Source organism: Pseudophryne corroboree, chromosome 11 (assembly GCF_028390025.1).
Source record: "Pseudophryne corroboree isolate aPseCor3 chromosome 11, aPseCor3.hap2, whole genome shotgun sequence".
NCBI classification, from domain to species: domain Eukaryota; kingdom Metazoa; phylum Chordata; class Amphibia; order Anura; family Myobatrachidae; genus Pseudophryne; species Pseudophryne corroboree.
In genome coordinates this window covers 172,675,752-172,698,439 of record NC_086454.1, presented here as the reverse complement: position 1 = coordinate 172,698,439, position 22,688 = coordinate 172,675,752, and the positions used below count along the sequence as shown (strand labels likewise).

At 43.1% G+C, this 22,688-nt stretch overlaps 1 protein-coding gene across 1 annotated transcript in view; it reads right to left on the bottom strand.

Moving 5' to 3' along the window:
- Positions 1 to 22,688, bottom strand: part of EFEMP2 (EGF containing fibulin extracellular matrix protein 2) — a 127,645-nt gene that overhangs the window by 46,911 nt on the left and 58,046 nt on the right. Inside the window, exons 3-4 of the mRNA XM_063945083.1 lie at positions 1,223 to 1,271; positions 865 to 1,092 (exon numbers count right to left, since the gene is read on the bottom strand). Coding sequence (XP_063801153.1) covers positions 865 to 1,092; positions 1,223 to 1,271 — 277 coding nt within the window. The remainder of the gene's footprint in view (positions 1 to 864; positions 1,093 to 1,222; positions 1,272 to 22,688) is intronic.

Sequence of the window (22,688 nt, the reverse complement as noted above, 5' to 3'; positions counted from 1 at the left end):
ATGGCAATGGGACCTAAATCTAAGCACAGAATGCATTTATTTTATATGCACCTTATACACACAGCCTGAAGGTAATTTTAGCCAATATTTTTTATAATTTTGTGCATTAAACAAAGTGTGTCTACATTCACACAATTCATTTATGTTTCATATACACCTTATACACACAGCCTGAAGGTCATTTAATACAATATTTTTAATAACTGTGTGTATTAAACAAAGTTTGTGTACGTTGAGCCATCAGAAAACAAAAGTTTCACTATCTCACTCTCACTCAAAAAAGTCCGTATTTCGGAATATTCCGTATTTCGGATATTTGGATATGGGATACTCAACCTGTATTGTCAAACTGGTGTAAAAAACAGTCACTTCTGCTCTAGTCCATGTCATTGCTCTCTCCCCCTTTTCCGTAGACCATGATTTCCCTGCATATACTGACATACATTACTGCATGCCTGTTGAGTATCGAGAAGCTCAGGAAAGAAAACGGCATACTGTATATTCTTTCATATATGCTATCAAAATTTGTAGATAAAGAGAATTTATACTGTAATTGTGAAAATATGCTGATTTTACATCCCACTACTGGTATGTTTTCAGGAGGCTGTCACACTCACCTAACACTACTCATCTTTAGCTTCTCAGACAGTAAGACAACACGTTTCTGCAAATACATTGTAAATGTAATTCACGAGAGGTCTCTATATAAACAGTATTTGCCAATATATTTGTTCTTGTTATAGAGCCAGTAAAGGTGGGAAGGGGAAGATGGCAGCACATATCGAACAGAGATTTAAGGCAAAGGAGAACAAACAGCTCACTGCAAATGACTGCAGCCAGGGGGTGTGGTTACACCTCACTCACCTACGCAGGTGCCCAATCCTTGTGAGTCTGGTTGGTAGCCATTTGGACATGGGTTGTTTCTCTGATCAATTCCAGGACCTGGAAGAGGGGCTCCAGCCGTGTCAGGGTCAGGGCTGGAGTCACTGATTACAGAGGCAGAACGAGGGAGGCACAAATAGCCTCCGTAATGATTGATGCACTTCATTTCACCCTTGCAGGCATCAGGGATTGTCTGGCACTCATTGATATCTAGAATAGATGTGATAAAAGACAGGAAATTATTAATAATGATGGGGTATCCGTTATAGAAAATAATAAATGTTAATACATTGCAAAAGATGAAGCAGAATTATACTATATGTGGATTATTACACAGTACCTTTACAATGCTGTCTTTCTGAGTCCCACTCATATCCATCTGTACATTCCTGAAATATACAGAGAAAGATTAGATCAGGGGTACAGCGTGTGTACATATTTCTGTGTAATAAGAGTATAACATGAAATAAGCGAGAGGCTTGAGTCCCTAAGTTTGTATATCAGAATGAGCGTGAGAGTTTCTGTCCTAATATCTGTGAATGAGCAGGAGGAGAGAGGTCTTTGCCTGTGTGTTATGCTTCGTACACACTATGCAATATCGTTCACAATCTGAACGATATTGTTCAGTCCTAAATGACATTGCATAATGGTGGTCCTTCCGAGTTGTTCGCTAGCTGTTTTCGGTCACTGCGCAGCGATCAGGCAAAAAAGCAGCACTTCTGCACATGCGTATGCGGCGGAATGCGCACGCGTGACGTACTTTCACAACAGCCGATGTAGTTTTACACAAGGTCTAGCGAAGCATTTCAGTCGCACTGCTGGCCGCAGAGTGATTGACATGAAGTGGGTGTTTCTGGGTGTAAACTGACCGTTTTCAGGAAGTGTTCAAAAAACGCAGGCGTGCCAGGAAAAACGCAGGCATCGCTGGTTGAACGCAGGGCATGTTTGTGACGTCAAAACAGGAACTGAATAGTCTGAAGTGATCGCAAGCGCTGAGTAGGCCTTGAGCTGCTCTGAAACTGCACAATTTTTTTTTGAAGCCGTTCTGCGATCCTTTCGTTCGTACTTCTGCTAAGCTAACATACACTCCCAGAGGGCGGCGGCTTAGCGTTTGCACGACTGCTACAAACTGCTAGCGAGCGAACAACTCGGAATGACCACCAATGTGTATGCATGATCCGACGTACGATTCCAGCTCCCGCAGGTCGCATATGATGTTGTACGTCAGACTGCATGCAGTCTTGATGAGGTGATATTGTGTGGTTTTGTACTTCAGTGATGACTGTGGGGGTAATTCAGACCTGATCGTAGCAGCAAATTTGTTAGCAGTTGGGCAAAGCCATGAGCACGGCGGGGGGCAGATATAACATGTGCAGAGAGTTAGATTTGGGTGGGGTGTGTTCAAACTGAAACCTAAATTGCAGTGTAAAAATAAAGCAGCCAGTATTTACCCTGTAGAGAAACAAAATAACCCACCCAAATCTAACTCTCTCTGCACATGTTATATCTGCCACACCTGCAGGGCACATGGTTTTGCCCAACTGCTAACAAATTTTCTGCTACGATCAGGTCTGAATTACCCCCTTTGTTTCAAGACATCGTTTGACATAGTTTGTAGTGTGTACACACAATCCAATCCGATATGATATCTTATACAATATCATACGATATCGTATTGTATGAGATCGCATAATGTGTTCATACTATTAGGAGGAGGTGGGAGGTCTGTGACTGTGTCCTCATGCCTGTGTATTAGAAGGAGACGGGAGATCTGTGTCCTCGTGTCTGTGTATTAGGAGGAGGGAGGTCTGTGAGTGTGTCCTCATGCCTGTGTATAAGGAGGAGGCAGGAGGTCTCTGTCCCCATGCCTGTGTATTAGGAGGAGGCGGGAGGTCTCTGTCCTCATGTTTGTGTATTAGGAGGAGGCGGGAGGTCTGTATCCTCATGTCTGTGTATTAGGAGGAGGGAGGTCTGTGAGTGTGTCCTCATGCCTGTGTATAAGGAGGAGGCAGGAGGTCTCTGTCCCCATGCCTGTGTATTAGGAGGAGGCGGGAGGTCTCTGTCCTCATGTTTGTGTATTAGGAGGAGGCGGGAGGTCTGTATCCTCATGTCTGTGTATTAGGAGGAGGGAGGTCTCTGTCTTCATGTCTGTGTATTAGGAGGAGGCGGGAGGTCTCTGTCCTCATGTCTGTGTGTTAGGAGGAGGCGGGAGGGCTTTGTCCTCATGTCTGTGACAGGAAGAGGTTGGAGGTCTCTGTCCTTATGTCTGTGTATTAGGAGGAGGTGGGAGGTCTCTGTCCTCATGTCTGTGTATTAGGAGGAGGTGGGAGGTCTCTGTCCTCATGTCTGTGTATTAGGAAGAGGTGGGAGGTCTCTGTCCTCATGTCTGTGTAACCAGTGTCGGACTGGGGCATGAAGGGCCCACCGGGGGAATGCTGCTATAGGGGCCCATGCTTAAAGGTATAGCCAGGTTTCAGTGGGGGCATGGCCAGCCACCACAGAGGTTTGACTAACCATTCTATGTTGTGTGCCCCTTGGTAAATATATCATAAACCAAATTATTGTGAAGTATAATGTAACATATGTATAATGCATAAATCCAGTGCACTAGGATAGTCTGGAACTTGATCCCTAGAGGAGGAGAAGGGCCCACCGGTGGTTTCCCCTGTTCCCCTGTGGGCCAGTCCGACCCTGTGTGTATCTATAGATATTAAAATCCACCTTTCCTCCCCTGACCTCTTTCCTGCTCTCCTCACCCGTGTATCCAACTATTTCTCTGCTATCTCTTCCTGGATGTCCCAGCGTTTTCTTAAACTTTACATTTCTAAGACTCAGCTGATCATCTTCCCTCCCTCCCCACAACCTCACCTCCCCTCAATACCACTATCTATATATGGCACTACTATCTCCTCTAGCCCCCAAGTGCGCTGTCTTGGAGTAATCCTTGACTCCTCCCTCTCCTTCAAACCACACATTCGGCACCTATCACAAACCTGCCATTTTCATCTCAAAAATATTTCCCGGATCAGACCCTTTCTCACCCTGGATGCCACTATGACCCTTATCCACTCACTGGTCATATCCAGACTGGACTACTGTAATCTCCTCCTGACAGGCATCCCTAACACATACATCTCTCCACTCCAATCTATCCTCAGGGCTGCTGCCGGCCGGATCATCTTCCTCACCAAACGCACTACATCCACCTCTCCTCTCTTACTAGACCTTCACTTGCTCCCCTTCCCCTTCAGAATCCATTTCAAGCTTCTCACACTCACTTACAAAGCCCTCACCCACTCCTCTCCCAGTTACATCTCTGACCTTATCTCCCTTTACACTCCCGCCCGTCCTCTTCGCTCTGCTAATGCACACCGACTCTCCTGTCTTCTGATTCCCTCCTCCCACTTCTACCTCCAAGATTTTGCACGTGCTGCTCGCGGGCGCTAAGTACAAATTATACAATAGTGTCATTTAGTTCAAAGGTGGGATAGTAGACATTTAATACAATAGCACATAACTATCAGATTTCAAAAGCAGGTTACTCTAAATTTAGTTTAAAAAACTGTATTGCCTCTGGGGTAAAGCTGCCTATCTGAATGAAAATATTTTCTGTACAGAAAAACCAAAGTGTATTTGTGTGAGTGAAAGCGGGCAGAGTGGAACTGAACCCAGAAGCTGAAGTGGTCTGAAGTGGTAACACTGGGTTAGCAGAGGCCCGGAGGCGTAGGGTTCGCTACCCTGTGTTATTAGGAACTGTAGTGGTCTGAAGTGGTATCCCATACAACTAAAGTGGTCTGGAGTGGTCTAGGCTAGGTGGTCTACAGCAATCGTAGGGCATATAGATAACTAGTATCTATAGGCTGTGCTATTGCATCGCATGTCCGTGTGTTCTGCACAGCACAACGTGATACCATTGTGTCATATGCGCTGTGGGAGAGCATACGCAGACGTGATTGCATAGACAAAGGGGGATTTTCTTTGACAACGTCTGGAAATCTCCCTGGTGGGCTTCACTGGAAAGGGTGAAGGATAGTTATCTAATTTCTCTGTTTTTCACCCTGCAAACAATTCCAGTTGAAAGATACCGAAAAGGAATTTTTCGCTGCCTCTCTTAGGAAAATATTCCAAACAGAACTTCCGCCGAAAGAAATTACGGTGTTGTGAGGTCTGATAGGGGCCCTAGGTTGGGTACATTGCCTTCGCTATCGACAGTGTATGGTAGTACTGGCCAACGTGGGCGGTGAGCGGGTGGAAGCGCTCGGAGAACTTTCACCATCGCCTTATATTGAGTATTTTGGTGTTTGTGGGAAAAGGCCCACAATTATGGGAGCCAATTGCTCAAGTAAGGGACGTTTAACCAGGGTTCAGTCTGAAGAGCCGCGGCCCAGGGGGTCAGCGAAGTTTAAAGGAAAAAGTATTATGTGTGGGAAATATGCTCCACACGCTGAAGACTTTTTGTCTGAATGGGAATGTATGACTGACAAAGATAGGGTACCATTCCCTAAGGTGAGCAGCTTTGAACCAGAGGCATTGCAGAACTTAAGGATAAGAATATGTCTGATAAAATCCCGAAAACAAAGGGTCAGACATACAAATTGTTTAAACCTGTGACAGCAAGAGGGGCTGGTGAGTTTGATCCTAAGGTATTGCAGGTGGTATGTTTAAAGTCATATAAGACAAGAATGGAAATATAAGAACTGTTTGAACTTGTAGCAACAATAAATAAGTAGGAAGAAAAAAAAAAAGAGAATGCAAGTATACCGCCTTATGTAGATGTGGAAGCAGTTACGGCCAGCATACAAATTATAGAAAATAATAAAAATATGAAAAATATGACTGTAACCTATATATGTACTAATGAATGTTGAAGTTTTATTTAGGAGGAGAAGGTGACCTGATCGTTTTCAGCCATTTCTCATGCACCCAGAGGAGTCTCCAACCGGTAAAAGAAGAGCAGTAACCTGTGGGGGAAGTGGCTGAGACCAGTGGAACAGGTAAGTATGGTATCATTCGTGTACATATATAGTAAAAATAAAATAAATAAATAAATAAATAAAACAAAAAAAAAAAAATCAAGAAAGTAACGTCAGAAATGGAGAAAAACCTGTCCGCACATTAGTATTTGCCGGTAGGAAAGCGGACAGAGACAAGGTAACCCCAGGGTATTTCTTTCAGTTACCATATAAGTAGTATTCATTTCTAGTAATGCCCCTAGTAAAGATGAGCTTGGAAATGTTTGTTGGACCACGTACAGACCCTATATACGGGATGAGAAGGATTGAATGAAATACTTTGCATGACCTAGAAGCTTGTTAAACTTTTTTTTTGTTTTTGTCTCTTGCAGTAATAGAAAACTCTCCATCTGGAAAAGACCACTGGTAAACACTAATTCGGCAAATGGGAGGTGGCTGTCTCTGTGCAAATGGACGGGCTCAATAAGGCATTGAGTGTCAGGGTGCAGACTTCTTTGCAAAATTGGAAAGGTCACAGTAGCTAATCTTAGATAGTGTGCTATTGAACATCACAAGAATAGTGCTAGGCGCAGAGAACAACAGGTGGAGAGGTTGAGGATGGTAAGTATACTGGCACATACAGGAAAGACCCATCAGTCCAAACCCCAGATCCCAAATGGTCAATAATATGTTACACTTGTAGGAAGGAAGGGCATTTTGCCAGAGATTGTAGGAGTAGTAGGACACATAGTCAATATAGATCCCCTAGACAGAAAACACAAGCCACATTATTAAACACATAGACGGAACCAAGGGACATATAGTAAGGAATCATAAGCCATATAGAAAACACAGATTCGGTTAATGGGAAGAACAGAATAAATGCAACTTACTAATGTTACATTTCACTGTTCTAGATGCATGTCCATCACAGGTAGAGGAAATTATCTCACAGATACCGGGTTCCCTATGAACTTAGGATGGACAGGACACTGGATTGATGGCTGGGATAGTCCCAGTAGAGATAAGACACACAGAATTTTTTTTAAGGGGAGTAGACCAAGTAGAGAATCACTTCCCCGTAGTGCCCAATCCAGTTGTCAAATTTTTATAAAATCTTCTTCACCTCTACAAACTCATCTGTCACCAACCTCTATTCTGTTTCTCTACAGTTTCCTCTTCATCTTTTGCGTTCACACAGGGTGGTACAATACATGGACCCAAGTACAGTTCAAACTCCACATGCCTAGGTCCTTCAGAGTTTTGCCCAAAGCCAGTATATCTCAACAGCACGATGATACCAGTATTACTGCAGTGTGCCTTGTCATGCACAAAGGGTGGAGAATGGGAATACTGATGAAGGGAAATTTTGTAAAGACACTAATATGCCTGTTGGTGAATGGCAAACCTGACATTTTCTTTTTTATTTTCTTCTTCTTTCTCTCCTCTAGAGATGTTTCTTTTTTCTTTTTCTTTTTTGAGTTATGCTCATGGTACTCTACATTGCAAACACACGATAGTTAAATTAAGATACAAAAATTTGTGTTCCCTGCAGGAAGAGGCAGTTTGGAGGACAAAGGTGTATGGCCAGGAGTCCTCAGGACTGTGGGCAGGTGGACATGGTAAGCCAGTAGCCCCCAGAGCATACCTTCCAAGTCTAGCTGAGGTGGCACACGGTCTGACTCATCTAGGCAAAGAGGGTAAGTGCAGGCTGATGAGAGCCTACTGGTGTGCGCCAGGATTCTATTCTAATGCAGGTAAGAGAGCAATGACCTGTCTTGCTTGCTTGAGGAAGAATATTGGTAAAGCAATACCAACAGAGCCATCCCATATCCCTCCTGCAGACGGATCTTTTCAGGAAATACAAATCGACTTCGTACAGTTAACACCCTTTAGGAATTATTGTTATGTATTGGTGTGCACTGATGTTTTCTCAAACTGGGTAGAGGCATTTCCTGCCGCCACGGATGCTTCTGTGTTTACCGCAAAGAAAAATTGCGCAGAAATTTGTGTGTAGATAATGGTACCCCTAGAAGTAGGAGCAAAGCTTGAAATTGTACGATTGTGATCATAGATACTGCCACTAGTATTATGTAGCTTCGGAACCACTCCCAGATTTTCACTCAACGAATCACCCTCTTCGAAATTTGAAGAGCCATCATCACGGCCATAACCTTGGTGAAGATCCGAGGGGCCATGGGCCAGTCCAAACGGCAGAGCCTGGAAATTATAGCGAAGGTTGCCAATAGCAAACCGCAGATATTGCTGATGCAATATGGCAATAGGTATATGCAGGTAAGCATCTTGTATATCCATCGCCAAATGTATCGATACTCTTGGGCAGAAGGCGGGAATGAAATTGAGTGTTCTCTACCATGTCGAAAGCCAACAGCATCAGGCCTAGTACTTGCATCGCCAAATGTATCGATACTCTTGGGCGAGAAAGGAAGTATCTGATCCTGTCCTGAAATTTCAGGACTTTCTCTGGAGACAGTAACAGTCTTTGGCTGTGTGTGTCCAGCAGTGCCCCCAGGTGCACCATGCTCCGAGCAGGGACCAGCGAGGACTTCTTCCAGTTGATGAGCCATCCATGCACTTGTAGGAAGTTTACCGTCAGTTGCTGATGACACTGGAGGACATCATGGAAGTTTGCCAGGATCAGCAAGTCGTCCATATACGGCAGGGTTCTTACTCCCTGGTGACGGAGATGAGCCATCATCACGGCCATAACCTTGGTGAAGATCCGAGGGGCCATGGGCCAGTCCAAACGGCAGAGCCTGGAAATTATAGCGAAGGTTGCCAATAGCAAACCGCAGATATTGCTGATGCAATATGGCAAAAGGTATATGCAGGTAAGCATCTTGTATATCCACGGATACCATAGAATCTCCGGGTTCCATGGTCAGTACAATTGAGCGCAGTGCTTCCATACAGAACTTGGATACTCTCACAAACATGTTCAATGATTTGAGGTTGAGTATAGGCAGGAAAGACCCATTGGGTTTCGGGACTAGAAACAGGGTCGAGTAGTATCCTCTGCCTCTCTATGGGAAAGAGGAACCAACACCACCACTCCTGTATCCAGAAGGGAACTCACAACCATTGGTAGAGCTTGCGCCTTTAACGGATCTGTAGGGATAACCGTTGTGCAGAACTGGCGAGGGAGATGCCTTTTGAAAGAGATTGCATATCCGTGAGAGATAACTTCTTGCACCCATGCATCTGAAGTGGTCTTTAACTAGACCTGGGCGAATCGCAGAAGTCGGCCTTCCACCTTGGGATATCCCATGGGGAGGCTTGTCTCATCATGCAGCAGATTTGTCATGTTTAGAAGCAGGCTGACTGGCTGCCCTGGATTGTTTAGCCTTGGGCTTTGTGGTTTTGGAAGCACGAGAATGTCTCGGGTATGCCTTACCTTTTGCTTTCCCTTGAGGCTGAAAGGAGCGAGCAGTGGTACCTTTTACCTTCTGTGCAGAAGGAGTAGTGTTAGGGAGAAAGGCAGTCTTAGCAGCCACCAAGTCAGCCACAATTTTATTGAGGTCTTCCCCAAACAGGATGTCTCCCTTCAAAAGGAGTACCTCCAAGGTCTTTTTGGAGTCCAGGTCAATGACCTCAACCACAGAATACAGTGAGCCACTATGGACGTAGTCGATGCCTTGGCCAGCAACACACCTGCCTCAAAGGATGCCTCCTGAATGTAATAGGTGGCGGTGGTCATGTGAGACAGATACTGTTTGGCAATGTCAGATATATCCTGAGGCAGCTCTTCCTCTAATGCCTGAACCCATGCTTCAATTCCATTTGCAGCCCAAGAGGCTGCTATAGTGGGTCTATGTACAGCACCTGTAAGGAAGTAAATAGACTTCAGGTATCCTTCCACATGCTTATCTGTTGGTTACTTCAGTAAGGTGACAGTGGTGACAGGCAGAGTAGACGACACCACTAGACGGGTGACATGGTTATCCACCGGTGGTGAATTTTCTCACTTGTTACACAACTCTGTAGGGAGAAGATAGCAAGCTTGTTTAAATACGTCAGAGATTGACATTATTTGGTACTACTTTTACAAACAGTAGGAATGGTTAAATTTTTGTTATTGGCCACGGTATTGACTTTCTGAGGATTTTCAGTCAAGCTATAATAGCAAGTAAGAGTGGTGAATTAAATTTAGATTAAGCTAATTGTAGCGGACAATAGATAACACACTCTTTTCTGCCCATTGATCTGAACTCAGAAACGAAGGTTTCAATTGCACGGCGCTGCGCTAATTACCTAAGCGCCTGTGATACTCTAATATTCCCTGCTGTTCACTGATCTGAATCCAGAAACATAGGTTAAACTGTCCGGCGCCGTGCTGATCATCAGAGCGTTTGTGAACTTCTAATATACTCACTAGCTCAGCACGATAGGTATCAACAATTATGCACAGTGCCGCGCTTATAATTAGTGAGAACGGACTGCCTATAGATTGTCTACTATAAGCGTTACAAGAATGGTAACATTTGTATCAGGTGTCAGAGGTGTCATATTCACAGACAGTGAGGAGTGATAACAAATGTATTATTTGTAACCATAAATAGAGTATCGAGTTGCTGACAACTAATTTGTTGTTCACTAATCTGAACTCAGAGACACAAGTTAAGTTGTCCGGCGTTACGCTGATTTTCTGAGCGCCTGTGAAATTTTAATACATCTATTGATTCATGTATGATACCAATTAATGTGTTTATGTAAGAATTGTTTTATAACATTTTGCTGCTCACTGATTTGAACTTAGAGACATAGGTCAAATTGTCAGGCGCTGTTATGCACACCAGTGCCAGCAGGAATGTACTGGTGTCTGAACGGAGAGGGATGCAAAACAAATGAACTCACAGACAGACTGGGGAATATGACATTACATACATAGAAGGTGATAGGGTAACAAAATAAACACAAAGTGAACAGAGAAGCCCAAAGGCTACGAAACTGGGTGTCCCCCTTGTATTAGAAATGCTCAGATGGAAAGAAGCGAGATGTTGTGATTTGATACGTAGAGAACCCGAAATGCTGTTGCTAAGGGCAACAGCAAAACCCTAACGGGTTACCAACGGGTGTGGCAGTAAACTCCTTGGTCAGAGATGGAGTAATAGACACAAGGAGAGTCTCCACAATCCTAGTCCTCACTTGCAGTGCACTGGTTCAGCTTACTGCCACTAAACTGACACCTGAACATCTTGCACAGTGAGAAAGGATTTTGGCAGGCAAGTCTGAGAATACAGCCGCAAACCTGCTAGGTTCACAGAGTAGCAAAAGAACCCCAGCAGGTTAAACGACTGACTCCAGTCTTACTGCTAAGTCTGGATTGGCAGAGTGTAATACCAAATCCCAAGGCCTATTTGCAGTAAGCAACAAACAAATACAAAGTTTACACAGTACTAGCTAGCTTTCAGGAACTGACTAACCAACAAAGATTCAGCAGCATCTGCCTAACCTGAGAAGAGGGTTTATATAGCAGGTGCTGTCCACGCCCCACTCAGACCTCACAGACTGTGAGCACAAAAACCAGCACCGGATCCCCTGCCGTGCACAGAGCCTGTAACCACTGCACAGCGAAAGACCCGAACCGGAGTATCAGCTACGCTCAGGTTACTCCGCTAGCACTTGTCTCCCTGTTGCCATGACGACGTGGCAGCACAGAGCAGGAGACCCTAACAGGCGCTGTGCTGGTCATTTGGGTACCTGTGAAACTCCAGTGCAATTATTGGCTCAGCGCGATGGGGTTGACAACTGCGCACAGTGTTGTGCTTATAATCAGTGAGAACTGATTGCACCTATGTCATCCACCATAAGCGCTACAAGATTGGTAGCATTTGTATTAAGTGTAGAAGGTGTTATATTTACAGACAGTGAGGAGTGATAACAGTCGCATTATTTGTAACCATAGATAGAGTATCAAATTATTGGTAACAAATTTGCTATTTACAGATATGAACTCAGAGATATAAGTTGAACTATCTGGCGTTGCGTTAACCATCTGAGCGCCTGGTAAATTTCAATACATTTATTAATTCATATATGATACCAAGTGTTATGTTTATGTAAGAATTGTGGCTAATAATATCGTGTTTTTTCATACAGACAAGTTAATGGATTAGAGGTCTATGTAGCACTTATATATGATGTGTTGGACTCAGTAAAGAATTGGATATATTGAGCCCTATGGAAAGAAGCATTGTGATTTATACAATTCGTTAGTGGCATTAATGAGCATTACACAATTTGATTATGTCATGTTAGGTTGTTGATTGAGACAATCAAGATATGGGAATCATTCAATATATGTAGAATTAATATTTCTTTCACACCCAAAAAAAGTTTTTTTCACCATAATGTTAATTATATGAAGTGTTAAGACAGCCATATATGGATTTATTGAATTGTCAAGACAGCCATATATGGATTTATTAATTAATAATAATTTTTGGGGGGGATACTAGACAATATTTATGATAGTTGTGAATTAATTTTCACACACTTTATTTTAAAGAGTAATAGTAAAAGTTACGTTTTAAAATACTAATCATATCAATTTGAATTTAAATTATCTAAAAGAGTGCTCCAAAAAAGACAATCCCTGTCTTTCTCCGGCTGCTGCCGGTCTCTGTTTGTTTATAAGGTTTAAACATGATTGTTGGAGCACCTCCAGCCGAATAATCCCGAATCATCAAGGGAAAATTATTGGGTAGCTGGTTTTGTAATATTTACAAATTATTTGGTCTCGGTGCAGGGTATATCACATTACTATAAAGAAGATAGCAAGCTACCATCCTTTTAGACAGGGAGAATTTCTTTCCTGGAGAAGACCAGGGTTCTTGTCGTATGTCCACTAGATGGTCAGAATGCGGTAATAACATTTTAGTTACCTTCTGGCGTTTAAACTTATCAGGTTTCTTAGACACCGTAGTGGAATCCTCGTCATCATCACTGATTTGTTGGATCTGCTTAATAGCAACCACTAGGTCAGGAGCATCAACCTGAGTAGTAGATTCCTCGTCAGAAGCAGCTGTTTCAGTGTCTGACGAGACAGTATACTCCCCATCCTCATTAGAAGAATATTCTTAGAGATTAGTGGATTGTGAGAAGGAAGTAGCCCGCTTAGATGACCCCATGATGTGAGAGTGAGTTGGGGCAATTTTATGTCTAACCAAGTATTGACTCCATTGCTGCAACTGGGTAGACAAATTATCCGCCCAAGGCGGATTAAAATAGAGACAATATGTGGCTGTAATTGCACAGGAGGTCCCATACAGGGAGAAACGTAAGGCATGTCACAAGCGTACTGAGCATAGTTGAGAACGCTGCCCAAGGTGGCTCCTGATTGGTTACAGGAGCCGCGGACTGACTGGGAGCTGTATGGCACACAGTACACAGACCGTCATACAAAACTTCACCCTCAGGTAAATCCTTGGATGCAGGAGCATCCTCGGATTTCCCGCCCTTTGTTTTAGACATTATTAGTGAATGCAACCGCAGAGCATATTAGTACGATACAGCCAGAGCGATTACAATACCTGCGAATAAATTCCCTAGTATGTGACTGCATACACAGTACACAAACACCAGTAAATAAGTCTGGTACTATGCGACTGAGTCCCCAGTACACAACACCAGCGAATGAATCCAGTATTATGTGACTGAGTACACAGTAGAGTACACTTTAATCGGTAAATACTGTGAAGCACTATATATGGACCCTGACGCACCTAGTCCCTTAGGGTACAGAATACAATGATAGATATAGCTGTGATACACTGAAAGTGAAATCCACACAGCAGATTCAGGCACACATAGTCACAGTGACAATGCAGATAATTATTTTAGTAATACAATAAAACTGCACTGGACTAGTATATGTATATTATATATAACAATGCACTGTCTGAGACCGGATGTATATATCAGAATACTCGCACAATATATTCTGGAACAGGTACACTTGTTCTTAACTAATGCTGTCTTAATATCGACATGTAGAATACTTAAGTGCTTGTAAAACCACAGTGCTGATGTACAGGCGGGTTTACAAAGGAGTCCTTGCCCTGCAGTCCCGGAGACCAGTCGCATCTATTTTAGAAAATGGCACCCAGCGTCTCAGTCAGGGAGTGAGGGAGAGTGTGAGGCAGCTCCAGGGAAGGAACACCAGCAGTAGATGGCGCCCTGGACCGGGGGAGAGGCTACAGGTCAAGCGCCGGTTCCCCTATGCTGGACTTCACCACCTGGTACTATGGAGTCTTATTAAAGTGGCTATTAGTATATCTGATCTGTACTTCTATGCCCTGGTGGATATAGTGGGGTCCCTGCTCGGTTACAGAGTTCACGCCAGCATCGCAGTCCGTCTCCCTAGACTGCAATCGGAACGCGATTTAGTGGCGGGTCCTGCCTGGGGGACCCTCTTACCTCCTCCCTTCTGTAGCAGCCATGCAAACCAGGAGAGCGCTGCGACCGTGTGCCCAATGCTGGAGCAAGTACCCGGGAACAGAGCCAGTAGGAGTATTCGACGCCGCTGGGGAGGTGATGGAGCCGCAGCACAGAATGTCACTCTGACATGTAAGTGCTGCAGCCCTTGAAGTCTTCTAGAAGCTTTTTTAGGGCTGCCCAGTGCAGCCCCCCTGTTAAGTGACCTGTTCTGCAGGGCACCAACTGAAACTGAGCTCACAGTGCCTGGAGGCGTGGTTATAGAGGAGGCCCCAATGTATCCTGGGACAGTCTAAAGCTTTAGCCTTTTGGTGCCTTGATCAAGATCCATCTCTACACCCCGATGTTTCCCTGTGGAAACCAATGTACCCCGCTGCAGAAAATAAAGTATAATAGCAATGTGTAAGTTAGCTAAACATAACAACAAGAAAACAAGCATTTGATATACCAGCTATTTTGTTCATACGTTTGTAAATCCAGTCATCAGGACACAGATACATGTGAGTTCACTGCTGTGCTGTTTATTCCCTCACCAACTCTAGGCACACTGCACACTGGACCACCCACTTCCCAGCATCCCCCTGGTCCTAGGGACCATCACTGAAGATTCAGGCTTACACATGTTAGTAAGGGAGTGTCTACAAATATTAAGCATTCTAATACACTAATATCACATCCTCTTTTCTTTAAAGATAAGCCCTGTATGCTTCAATGCAACAATTAACAACATCATATTAAGAACATCATCTAACACGTTTCAATGAGTCTCTCAGGTCTGCGTATTTCCCTTTTGGGTCTTTCATACACAGTCTGTGTTTCATCGACCATGTTGGACCTTTCTAGAATCATGGTTTGTTCACCATTATCAGGATCATCATACATGTCAGATGAAGGGTATTCTTCAGTCATGTTGTCTTCATTATGGTTAGGTTGAGATCTTAAATCCACCCGATTTCTTCTTACTTCCGTTCCATGCTCTGTACGTATAGTATAAGATCTTGGTGCTACTTGTGCTTGCACAATACCTTTCTGCACCCAAATACCTTTCTCGTGATCTCTGAGACAGACTTGGTCACCCGATTTTAGATCAGATAAGCGTTTTGTTCGTCTGTCATGGAACAGTTTCTGTTTCGCCTGTTGACGTTCCTTACTCAGTCTGACCAACTCTGAGTTATGTGTATTGAGCAGTTCATCATGTATCGGGAGATTTGCTCTAATCCTCCTTCCCATCAGCATTTGTGCAGGAGAAAGTCCATTCTGTAAAGGTGTACTGCAGTAGATTAAAAGACTTTTGTAGAAATCTTCTTTACCTTTTTCATAAGACTCTTTACAGTTTTTACTGAACTTTCCACCAACCCATTTGAGCGTGGATAGTGGGGACTTGACATAGTATGGACAAATTCCCACTCATCAGCAAATTGTCTAAATTTAGCACTGGAAAACTGAGGACCATTGTCAGTGAACACTTCCATAGGAACACCATGCCTTGCAAAGATTGACTTCATGCAATTGATTACAGCTTTACTAGTAGTTGTATGTAGTGTCTTCACCTCAGGGTAGTTAGAGTAATAATCAGTCACGACAATGTACGTTTTCCCATTACAATCAAACAAATCTGCGCCAACTTTCTGGTACGGTCTCTCTGGCACTGCGTGAGGACTCAGTGGCTCGACTTGTTGTTTCGGTCTATACGCAAGACATAATTCACATGTAGCTGTAGTCTGTGCTATGTCTTCATTCTTGGCCAATACATAACTTCATGTGCTCTCCGCTTACATTTTTCTTCTCCTAAGTGGCCTTCATGTATCTTGCACAGCATAGTTTTTCTTAGACGTGCAGGTATGACAAACCTATTGCCTTTGTAAATAATACCATCGACAACTGTAAGGTCACTGCGGTATATCCAATAATCATGGATAGACAGCGGGCACGCATGTTTTTCTGCTGGCCAACCTTTCAGAATGATATCTTTCAACACTTTCATTGTGTCATCTGTCTCAGTTTCTTTCCTAATCTGTTCTTGTCTTGCAAGAGACACTGGTAGAGAAGCTACGATCAAATTAACATAGGCTTCTATCTCTTCATCTATCAGACTTTTGGAATCTTCACTTTTGTCCACAGCACGAGAAAGTGTATCAGCAATGTACATGTATTTGCCGGGACAGTACAGCAAGTGTACATCATATTTCTGTAGTCTGATAAGCATTCGTTGAATTCTCATGGGACAGTCATGTAATGATTTAGTCATGATAGCTATCAATGGCTTGTGGTCAGTTTCCACTGTAAATGTTTGACCATACACAAACTGATGAAATCGCTCACATGCATATGTGATCGCTAGAAGTTCTTTTTCTATCTGAGCATACCTTGTTTCAGCACTTGTCAGTGCTCTTGATGCATAGATTACTGGTTGCCATGTATCCTCATGTTCTTGTAACAGCACTGAGCCTAGGCCAAATTGTGAAGCATCTGCTGAAATTCTTATTCTTTTCGCAGGATCAAAGAATTTTAGCACTGGTTGCTCTGTAATGATCTGTTTCAAGTTTTGCCAACTTTCTTCTTGTTCATGTGACCACATCCACTCGTTATCTTTGTCAAACAAACATCTAAGAGAGGCTGTTCGTTCAGAGAGTTGAGAAATAAACTTTCCTAAGTAAGTAATCATTCCTAGGAATCTTCTGACGTCGTCTTTGTTGTTAGGACGTTCCATGTTCACTATGGCTGATATTTTCCTTGGGTCTGGTTTTACACCTTGATCCGAGACCACGTCGCCCATAAAGGTAAGTGTATTCACGCCAAATTCACATTTGTCCTTGTTTAGCTTTAGATTCACTTTCTTGACAAGTTCCATTACTTGTCTCAATCTAGAATCATGTTCTTCCTTTGTAGATCCCCAGACAATAATGCCATCCATCATTGTTTCAACACCTGGAATATGTTAAAAAATCATGTGTATCTTTTTGTGATATACTTCTGGAGTAGACAATATTCCATATGGTAGTCGAAGAAATCTGTATCGACCTTCTGGTGTATTAAGCTTTGAGCTGGCCTCATCTAGCTTCATTTGCCAGAATCCCGAAGATGCGCCCAATTTACTGAACCATTTTGCTCCCGCAAATTGCGACATGATTTCATCTCTGGTTGGTAGTTTGAAATGTTCTCGTTTACTAGCTTTGTTTAAATCTCTGGGGTCTAGACATATTCAGAGTTGTCCATTTTTCTTTTCAACAATTACTAAGGAGCTTACCCATTCAGTAGGCTCATCAACTTTCTGTATCACACCCAAGGCTTCCATGCGATTTAACTCTTGTTTCAATTTTTCTCTCAGCGCAAACGGCACTTTTCTACAGGTGTGTATCACTGAAGAAACTTGCGTGTCTGTATTTATTTTATGCTCTCCAGGCAAACAACCTAGACCTTCAAACAAGTCTCTGTATTCTGTAAACATCGATTTGCAGTCATCTTCTACTTGTGATGTCACCATAAAAACTTTCTTTAGCAAGCTTAGTTTCTCGCAGGAACTTAATCCTAGAATCGGTTGCACATTTTTATCCACAATCAGTAGAGATGTTTTAAACTGTTGTCCCCTATATTTCAGTGTCACTAAGCATGTACCTTTCACAGGAATTTCCTCACCAGTGTACCCTGTAACTTTCACTTTGGCTGGGTGAATTTTAGGTTTTACTCTAAAAGTCTTATAGTCTTGAAATGATATTAAATTCACCTGCACACCAGTATCAAGCTTAAAGGGAATGACAATCTCGTTCACAGTTAAAGGGACAATCCATTCTTTCTTATCTGCACTGCAAAGTTCAATGCAACCCACAAAGAATTCATCTGTTTGTTTAACAGCATGCACTTTGGTTGTTTTACTTTTAATTTTACAGAATTTGGCAAAGTGATTAAGTCTACCACATTTCATGCAGGTTTTACCATAAGCAGGGCACATTTTAGGATTGTGAGCATTTCCACATCGACTACACATTTCCTTATTAGACTGTGGCTTAGACTGCTTCATTCTTGAGAATGGAGGTTTGCATGGCTCTGTTTTCTGCAGTACATGCACATCAGCTTCCTTGTGTAACTTTTTGGCTTGAAATCTAGTTATTTCTGTAGATCTATACATAGTCACTGCCTTGTCTAGTGTTAGGTCTTGCTCTCTCAGCAATCTCTCTCTGAGTCCATTATCAGGTATTCCACAGACAATACGATCTCTAATCAGTGAATTCTTTAATTCACCAAACTCACAGGTTTTACTGAGTGATTGCAGCTCTGTAACATTCTGATCAAATCCATCTACAGACTTCTGATCACATGTGAAAAACTTATATCTTTCATATGTCACATTTTTCCTTGGCACAAAGTAATCTTCAAACTTTTGCATTATAGAAGATAGCACCATATTCTGCCCCTCATCAAACTGAAAACTATTATAAATGTCCAGCACATCCTCTCCTATCACATGGAGGAAAATGGATGCCTTCGTTTTGTCAGCCTCTGTATCAGCTCCACATGCAGCAAGATATATATTAAACCTTTGCTTAAATCTTTTCCAGTTTTCAGACAAGTTACCAGACATCAGCATGCCGGTTGGAGGAGCTAGTTTATCCATGGTTACTCACTGTTTGAAGATAAGAGCACACGGCAGGCTTTGCAGACACCGAGTATCACAGCCACAGACTTCTGCAAGATTATTTCACACTCTGAGAGCACTAGCAGTCCAAGTTAAACTTCTTCTGACACCATGTTTTGTTCATACGTTTGTAAATCCAGTCATCAGGACACAGAGACATGAGAGTTCACTGCTGTGCTGTTTATTCCCTCACCAACTCCAGGCACACTGCACACTGGACCACCCACTTCCCAGCATCCCCCTGGTCCTAGGGACCATCACTGAAGATTCAGGCTTACACATGTTAGTAAGGGAGTGTCTACAAATATTAAGCATTCTAATATACTAACATCACACCAGCCAATGTCAGCAATGCTGTAATTCTAGTAGGAACAGGATGAACAGAAATGTGCAGCTGATTATCCCACACTGAGATGCTAGAAGCGCATGGATGTGCCACAAAGGGAAAACATGTTATTTGCATCTTAATACAACTAGAGAGCACTTTATACTTGGAGAAAACTATAAGATGATCATCTAGTTTTGTCTGTACAGCTTCAGCACAGCTTGTTTAGATATTTAAGACCATCTATTTGCAGTTATCATATTTATATGACAGACTTTTATATGATTGCTTTCAGTATTAATTTTTATTATGCAGGCATAATATAATTTGATTTTATATTGGCACTACCAGACACTGATTGGTACATACTTACCTACTTTCCATTAATTTCCTGTGGGGGAATCCTGGAAGGAAGGATACAGGAACCACTGATAGGGTTGTGACTGGCACTTCATGTCATTAGGTTTTGTCCCCTTTGCAGCATAATGCCGCAAATTATGGGTCTGTGAAGAATGGGCGGGACTGAAGTAACAGAGTTCTCATAGAATCGCGTCAGATAGGCTCTGGCCCCTCATCATGGACTCTGGGGCCCTGACAGTGTGGATGCCCGGGTAGTAGCGATGTGGATCAGCACCGGGCACTGGAGCAGCAGGCATGGACACTGACAGCGCAGTGAAATTTAAAATTCGGCATTTGCTGCAAGCCAACTGGAGCTCACAAACCGCCAGCCAATCAGGAGAGACTGCAGCGTTTGCTTTCTGACTGGCTGCCGGTCGGCGATCTCTGATTGGCTCGTAGGACCTTTTGACCCTGTTGACTGTTTGACCCTGTCAAACTTTTGACCCTGTCTTACTTTTGTCTGTTGACCTTTTGACTGCTGACCATATGATGTTGACCTATTGACTGTCTATCTGTACATTGGAACCCTGACTTCTCTCCCAGGAGTCTGTGAGAACTCACAAAATTTTGGAAAAATATACAAGTATGGTGTGATGACTGCTAATTATGCACTTTCAGCCACTATAACATTTTGCAGTCAGTCTGTCACTCAGGCCTTATACTCTATACCTCTTCTAGTTTCCTTCTTAGGCTAGGGTCATGCGTCAGTTTATAGTCATCCATGTGTATCATTCTGAAGTAGCCAGGGATGGTGCTACAAAAAAATCAGATCATTGGAATGTTCAGAGCAGCATTAAGTAGAAAAATGTAATGGTCTTGTGCAAGGTAGTGACCCATCCACTTGTGTGATTATGTCACAGAGGAAAGGTCTTCACGTGATGGGAACAGTTTTAGAATATGGGGAGGCAAGTGACTGGACACCCAACCAGAGTAGCTTAGTCAAACTAATGCTTGAAGATTGTTGATTCAGAAACACACTGCGGGCAGGATGCATCACTAAAATGCAGGCAAACCTCCGAAAATGGTGTTTTCAGTGCTTTGGCTGCTTACCACAAATGCACCAAGATCCACAATACAATACAATATGGAGCTCGGATGCGGTAGGCAATAAAGTACTCATTTTGGACCAGTCGCACACGACATGTGTATAACAATTGTTCTATATGCAGTGATTAACACCATCTTATATGGCGTTATCCTATAGAAGCTTGAGGACTTCTATCGCGTTGCACCCTAAGAGGGATCTTATTGGGATCCCTCCAAGCACCTCTCGCATTCTAAAACCAGAAGTCCCCACATAGCTAAGGACAGCTCTCATCAGGATAGCTGTCCTTTGTGGAAATATTCATCTATACGGTGTTAGTAAACGCTGATATGCATGCGATGAGTGGCGGGATGAATCACATTGTGCGTCGTGTATCTCACCCTGTATGAAAAAAGGGGCCTCATTTATTTTTGTACGCAATCGCAATTCTCCAGACTACCAAGCTGCTAATGGTAGCAAGTGACGCTGCCATCCAGAAATGAAATGGACGTCCACCGGAGCCATCGCAAACTCATTCGCAATTGCGTACAGATTTGCAGCCTATAGGCAAAAATAAGGAACATCAAGGCTAAGGGTAGCTCTATGACTATGCCGACTGGACACAGCAGTAGTGTGTTTTTGCACATACGAGCACGGCAGATATTTGCCACAAAAACGTCCATGACATGTCTGTGTTTTCACAACCACTCCACATAAACTCCTCATTAACACCTCCATTCGGTCACATCCTGTCAATCACTTTTCCATGAAATCCTCAGTGCGAGCTGGCTCACAACGTCCCCTTGGTGCATGCACATTGCGATCGCAGCTGATGTGCAGTCTGGCGATAATCACTCCATTGCATGAACATCGGTATTGCGTGTAATGATGAATTAGGCCCAAGATACTTCCAACTTCTTGTTTAACAATTACACAGAGGAAGATTTAGCATTTTACATCCCACCTCTGACAACCATGGGCCTAATTCAGATCTGACTGCAGCAGCAAATTTGTTAGCTAATGGACAAAACCATGTGCACTGCAGGTGGGGCAGATATAACGTGTGCAGAGAGAGTTAGATTTGAAATCTAATTTGCAGTGTAAAAATAAAGCAGCCATTATTTACCCTGCACAGAAACAATATAACCCACCTAAATTTAACTCTCTCTGCACATGTTATATCTGCTCCCCCTGCAGTGCACATGGTTTTGCCCATTAGCTAACAAATTTGCTGCTGCGAACAGATCTTTATTAGGCCCCATGATTTATTTATTTTAGTATAATACTGGGATAATAAGAAGGGGTCAAAATATTATTGAATATTTTATGGTATATTCCCAGTAGTTCATCAGGACATTGGTCTTCTTCACTTGATTATTGATGCAAGCTGCAAAGTACTCATTCTGAAAGAATTATTCTGAGCATAGGTGTAGATATTATAGGTGCAAGGGGTGAAGCTGCTATGGGGCCCAACTAGTCCTCCGAGGGCCCGCCTCTCCCCTTGCACCATGACTGGCCCGTTGGGAGTGACTGACAACCATGGGCTGTACCAGTGTCAAAGTCGAAAAATATCATGATGCATATGCCTTGTACTAACCCCTCATGCACACGCGCGCTGCTCGTGCACCCACTCCCCCGTACGTGCTGTCAAAGTCAGAAAAATATCACGATGCACACTACCATATTTGCACCTCATTCAGGTCCGCGCTGCGCATGCGTGCGCTCTCCCGTGCGTGCGCATACCCGCTGTTACGTGCACCCGCAGGCGCACGGTATGCGCATTTACGGTAGAGTTTGTGTTCGTAGCGTGCGACTCAATCGTTACATATTTTCACTATATAATGTATTTTGTAGATCATGGTCCCTTTGATAGATTCTGAAAGTTTAGTTAATGTAGCATGTTCATGGACAGAGAGATCCCTCTTTGTCTGATACAAAGGGTCAGACAAGGATTATACAGTGGTGTTTAGTATCCATCGGAAGAGTATTTAATTAGCAATATTCCGGTGTTGGTTT